At 40.5% G+C, this 5,442-nt stretch overlaps 1 protein-coding gene across 1 annotated transcript in view; it reads right to left on the reverse strand.

Annotated features, from left to right (window-relative positions):
- LOC107563007 (transcription factor Dp-2-like) overlaps positions 1-5,442 on the reverse strand; it is a 24,656-nt gene that overhangs the window by 3,805 nt on the left and 15,409 nt on the right. The window contains exon 5 of the mRNA XM_016247779.1: positions 3,367-3,435. Within this exon, the coding sequence (XP_016103265.1) occupies positions 3,367-3,435 (69 nt within the window). The remainder of the gene's footprint in view (positions 1-3,366; positions 3,436-5,442) is intronic.

Below are 5,442 nucleotides of genomic sequence, written 5' to 3' on the forward strand. Positions count from 1 at the left end.
AGATCATGCCAAATCATCAACAATCAAATCCAGCTAACTGAGCTAGCGACGTACGAAGAACGGGCCCCTGATCTGATGCACTCATGTCAAGTATATTTAAAATCTGTTAAATTCACATGAAGTATTGGTCTTGTGAACATAACCCAGTACTTACAAGGATATAATTTGCAATGCTGCTGAAATTATTTACTTTTTTACAGAATATCACAGTTTGATAATCGGTAATATTAATAATACCATGTTACTTTGAAGCATTGAGTTTTAAACCTTCATTTTTTTTCTAGACCACACCACACCACACCACAGGTAACCAAAATTATATGTTTATATATGTATACATGTACATACAGTTACATTGCAAACCAAAATTCATTAGTTCTATTGGGTTGAGTTGGTTTAAAATGGCGACCTGTGTGGATCCGGACTGTTTCCTTTCCATCTGCCACACTCAGTGCGAACAAAAACTCTCAACAAGACTACATCTCCCAACATGCAACATTCAAATAGCTTGAGGCAACAGGCTGGCAGCTATCTGAACCCGGAACAGCAGATACAACCACCCATGTTTTATTTTTCTTCAACTATTGTGATGAATGACAAGGAATAAACTATACGATACACAAAATGACATTGAATCGACCAATAAAAAAAGAACATTTTTCCATTTTTTTTTAAATGCAAGGATGTAAATTCCCTCCAGTCGGTGAACAGTAAGATCAGGATGTTGCTTTCCAATCCCTAGGAGAAGAAAATAAAGTGGCACCAGCCCACTGGACTACGCAGATATCGTCATATTCAAATATGACCGAAATAAATACATTTTTGGGAAGATTTTGAATGTCTCTCTGGGTAGGGAGCAGAGAAGAGTAGTACACTGAGATGACAGTTGAACTGAAGATGTGTTAGCCTTCACTTATTCGCTCTCCTCTATGGCCCGACCCACGGCTCGCTAGCCAAAAAGCACCAGAAAAATACAGTAACCTGTCTCCCCCAGAACCAAAGACTTCTGGCGTTTGTGCCAAACTGGGAAAGAGGAAGAAAGAGATGACGAGGGAAGTTAAAAATATAGTAATATAGAGAGGAGTGGCAGCTTATTTCCTGTGTAGCGTTTCCTCCCCGGCTCGGCTCAGGATCACTCTGGGGAAGAGGGATTGTCATCGTCTTCATCATCATCCTCCTCTTCCTCGTTGAAGGAGCTGGGCGTCTGGCCACGGGACTCTGAGGTGTGTGACGGGGCTGTGCTGCTATGACTGTGAACAGAGAGAGAGACGGGACATCAGCTAAACGACAGCCTGATTGAAAGCAGCGGTTGGGATATCCGAGGATGCTGTGCTGACTGACATACCTTGTGTGGCTCAGAGGTGTTCTGTTGGAGTTTGTGGCCATGGCTGTAGGGACCGAATCACATGTTTTGTTTAGAAACCCGTATTAAAGGGATAGTTCACCCAAAAATGAAAATGAACCCATTATTTACTCACCCTCAAGCCATCCTAGGTGTATATGACTTTCTTCTTTCAGATGAATCCAATCGGAGTTATATTAAAAATGTAAGTCTTTGATCTTCCAAGCTGTTTAATGGCAGTCAGCGGGTGTTGCAGTGCATCAGTCCAAAAGAAGTGAAATAAAGCGCATCTATCCATAATAAAAAGTGCCTCACACGGCTCCGGGGGGTGAACAAAGGCATCCTGTAGCGAATCGATGCATTTTGTAAGAAAAATAACCATATTCAAAACTTAATAATCACTTTAATCCAGCTCACTGTTGTACACGGAAGCAGCTCCGAAAGGATGACGCAAGATGTCGGTGTTGTGCATGCGCCGGTGAGTCTTGTGAAAACCAACGTTTGTTTACAGGAGCAAAGGAAAACCAGTCTCCTTCTTGGCTTATATCAAAATCCGCCGACATTCTTCTTTACAAATCCTCGTTTTGTACTTCTAATTAGTGACCGTTGTTTTGTTTGTCTCTCCCCTGCGCTTCTGCGTTCGTCACTTCTGAGCGGCGCATGCACCAAGCCGACCTCATACGTCATCTGCCCAGTGAGCGCAAGCTAGATTAAATTGATTATTACGTTTTAAATATGGTTATTTTTCTTACAAAAACGCATCGATTCGCCTTTGTTCACCCCCCGGAGCTGTGTGAGGCACTTTTTATTATGGATGGATGCGCTTTATTTCACTTCTTTTGGACTGATGCACTGCAACACCCGCTGACTGCCATTAAACAGCTTGGAAGATCAAAGACAATTTTTAATATAACTCCGACTGGATTCATCTGAAAGAAGAAAGTCATATACACCTAGGATGCCTTGAGGGTGAGTAATTCATTCAATTAACCCTTTAAAGACAGCAACTCGACACGCATAAATGAAACGCTGCTTTATTTGCACAGGAAGGAAATCTGTGGCTGAAGGGTAAAACGGAGACTGATATAGAAGATGAAACGACTGAAAGGAAGTTTTATCAGAGCATACACGTGTGCCATGAGATACTCACTGGTCACATATGCTTCCAGAGACTTGGGCACCAGAGATGTGGCCACGCTGAGGTTCTCTGGAGAGCATGTGCCGTTCTCGAGCCCCAGAGACATGCCCATCCGCTTCAGGATCTCAACGTCATCATGGATCTCAAATGTGTTGTCAAAGTTAAAGAGGTATTCACACCTGTTTGAAGGAACGAGTTTGTTTTTAAGTCAAAGATACCATTATTACAGTTGGTGCATAAGTAACAAGATGCATGGGGATGCATGGGTAAAGTAAAGGTCCAATAACAATACACTACCATTCAAAAGGATTTTTTTGAAAGAAAAAAATTCTGATATTCAGCAAGAATGCATTCAATTAATCAGAAGTGACAGTAAAACATTTATAATGTTACAAAAGTTCACACACACACACACACACACACAATTTGTGCATCTGCACTCTTCATTTTGGATGCAATATCACACTTAAATACAACGGCATTTTACACACCACTTTTCAGCTCTAGCATTCTGCCACTGATTTTGTAGCACATGGGCCTTATGAATCGGTCAAAAAAAAGACTGCCTCAGAAATCACACATCAATGGTTTGAATTGTCTAATGACACAAACTAATCATAAACTCAGACTAAATCAGTCTGAGTGCTTTTCATCATAGTCACTGAACAGAAAGTCATTGCTTTCTTCATTCCCAACTAGAAATGAACAAACGACTGTGCTATATGTACTTATATTGGTGGGTGCTTCCTCAAAACCGCTAAGTGGAATCAGAATCATGTAATTCCTTTTCTACAGATGATTCCCATGTGTAGTGCTGTTTGGAAGTTTGGCTGCAGGTCTGTAGTGAGAGAACAGACACAAAAACACAAACAGGTGTGGCACAAACCTGTAATATTAGCTCCTCTAGCTGGGCTCTTTTCTGTCGGATTCTTTCCAAACGTTTCTGTTTTTCCAGCTGAAACATGACCAGACACATAAATGAATAGCATTAGATGGTTTGAAGGTGTATGAGCTTCCTCTCCATCATCATCCTCCAGTCACGCTCTGTTCGTGTCTGTCAGGCCGTCACAGATGTGACACTAACAGATGCTATCAGAGGCTCTTCAAACACACACATTGTGCCCTCATTAACACAATGCTTTCTGAAAGCAAGACTAAGTAGTATTAAAGTATTTACTTATGTCTCACATATATGTCTCACAAAAATCACTGGTCTAGTATTTTTTAGTAAATCTTGATTTTCGTCAGTCAATATGTTCACATGCATTACAAAACAATGAAAACAATCAAATTAAATGCATTTTACAGGGTCACATGCAAATCAATAAACTGACAACGGACATTAGAATGTAAATGAGATTTTTAAATGATCAGGTTTTTCCACCTGTTACACGGTCAGACCTGCAAAAAAGCGATTTACATGCAAAGCAAAAATCTAGGTCTGTTGATTAGATTTTGCTTAAGTCATTTATGACCTTTCCTCGATAAAGGCACATACAGTTTGCTTGTTAAGCACAGTCTGTGCATTAACTCAAATATACCCCAGTTAAACCAATATTCTGGTTAATCAAAATCTGAATAAGACAGATGGGATATGATTGTGTGAATCTGGATTATTTAAGATGAAACTGTCAAGCATGACTTTTGTTTGTTAATTGATTTGGAATATGCTGAGCAATAAAGATTTTTTTTTTCTGTTAGCCCGGCCTGACCAGCAGATAAGAGATCTGATTATTATTTTTACATATATATATATATGTGTGTGTGTATTAAACCTTTTGCTTTATTTACAGCCTGCAGTCTGTTGGGATTTGTCTCTACTAACTTTGCACATATAGGGGCTGTTTACACCTGGTCACTTCATGCGTTTTGTCTGATCGGATATCTATCTGATCGTGAAAAGGCCAGGTGTAAATGCCCTTCGAAACACATTCAAGATGGATATAAATCCGATCGCTCAAACCACTTCAGGAGGTGGTCTGGGCCGCATTCCAGACGAAACTGGACGAGTGTAAATGCATCTGGTTGTTGAAACCACATATGTAAATTTTACTCCTCCCAAAATGTTCAAATAATAAACGTGTGAGAGGGTGTTATAGGCTATATGACATTATAGTCAGATATGACTGCACTAATGCAACACGCATTATCTCTTCAGCAAGCCGACGCGCAAACTGCCGCAAATGAAACAAAGTAAGACGCAGACGGTCAACACACAATCATCTTCATTAAAAGTAGTAAGACAAACTTATCTTTCCAGTGCTGTTGCCGTGCGCTCTCCTATTGCCCGGTCTTTGATCTTGAAATGAGCTGATAATTAATAAAATTCAGCACTTATCTTTCTATGTCGTTGAACGTGAACTCCGTTAAATTTAAATATAGCACGAGAATTGAAGATCGGACTTGTATCCATTTTGCGACGACACATTTATGTGGCCAAGTGTAAATGGAAACGTTTGAACAAATCAGATATCCGATCAGTGAAAATGCATGAAATGACCAGGTGTAAACAGGCCGATAAGACTTTGCAATATTTGCCCACTCTTCTTTGCTGAACTGCTCAAGTTCAGTTACATTTGATGGTGAGTGTTTGTGGACTGCAGTCTTCAAGTCATTGCACAGATTTTCAGTGGGGTTTAAGTCTGGGCTCTGACTAGACCATGCAAGAACATTCACCTTTTTCTCCTTCAGCCACTGTGTGGTTAGTTTTGCTGTGTGCTTTGGGTCATTGCCATGTTGGAAGGTAAACCTTCTTCCATTTACAGCTTTCTGGCAGAAGGCAGCAGATTTTCCTCAAGAATTTGACTGTATTTTTCCCCATCTATTTTTCCTTCTATCCAGACAAGTGCTCTGGTCCCTGCTGCAGAGAAACAGCCCCATAACAGGACATCACCACCTCCATGCTTTACTGGAGGAATGCTGTTATTTGGATGGTGAGCTGTATTGGATTTCCACCAGACAT

Source organism: Sinocyclocheilus grahami, unplaced genomic scaffold (assembly GCF_001515645.1).
Source record: "Sinocyclocheilus grahami isolate Dianchi unplaced genomic scaffold, SAMN03320097.WGS_v1.1 scaffold853.1, whole genome shotgun sequence".
NCBI lineage: Eukaryota > Metazoa > Chordata > Actinopteri > Cypriniformes > Cyprinidae > Sinocyclocheilus > Sinocyclocheilus grahami.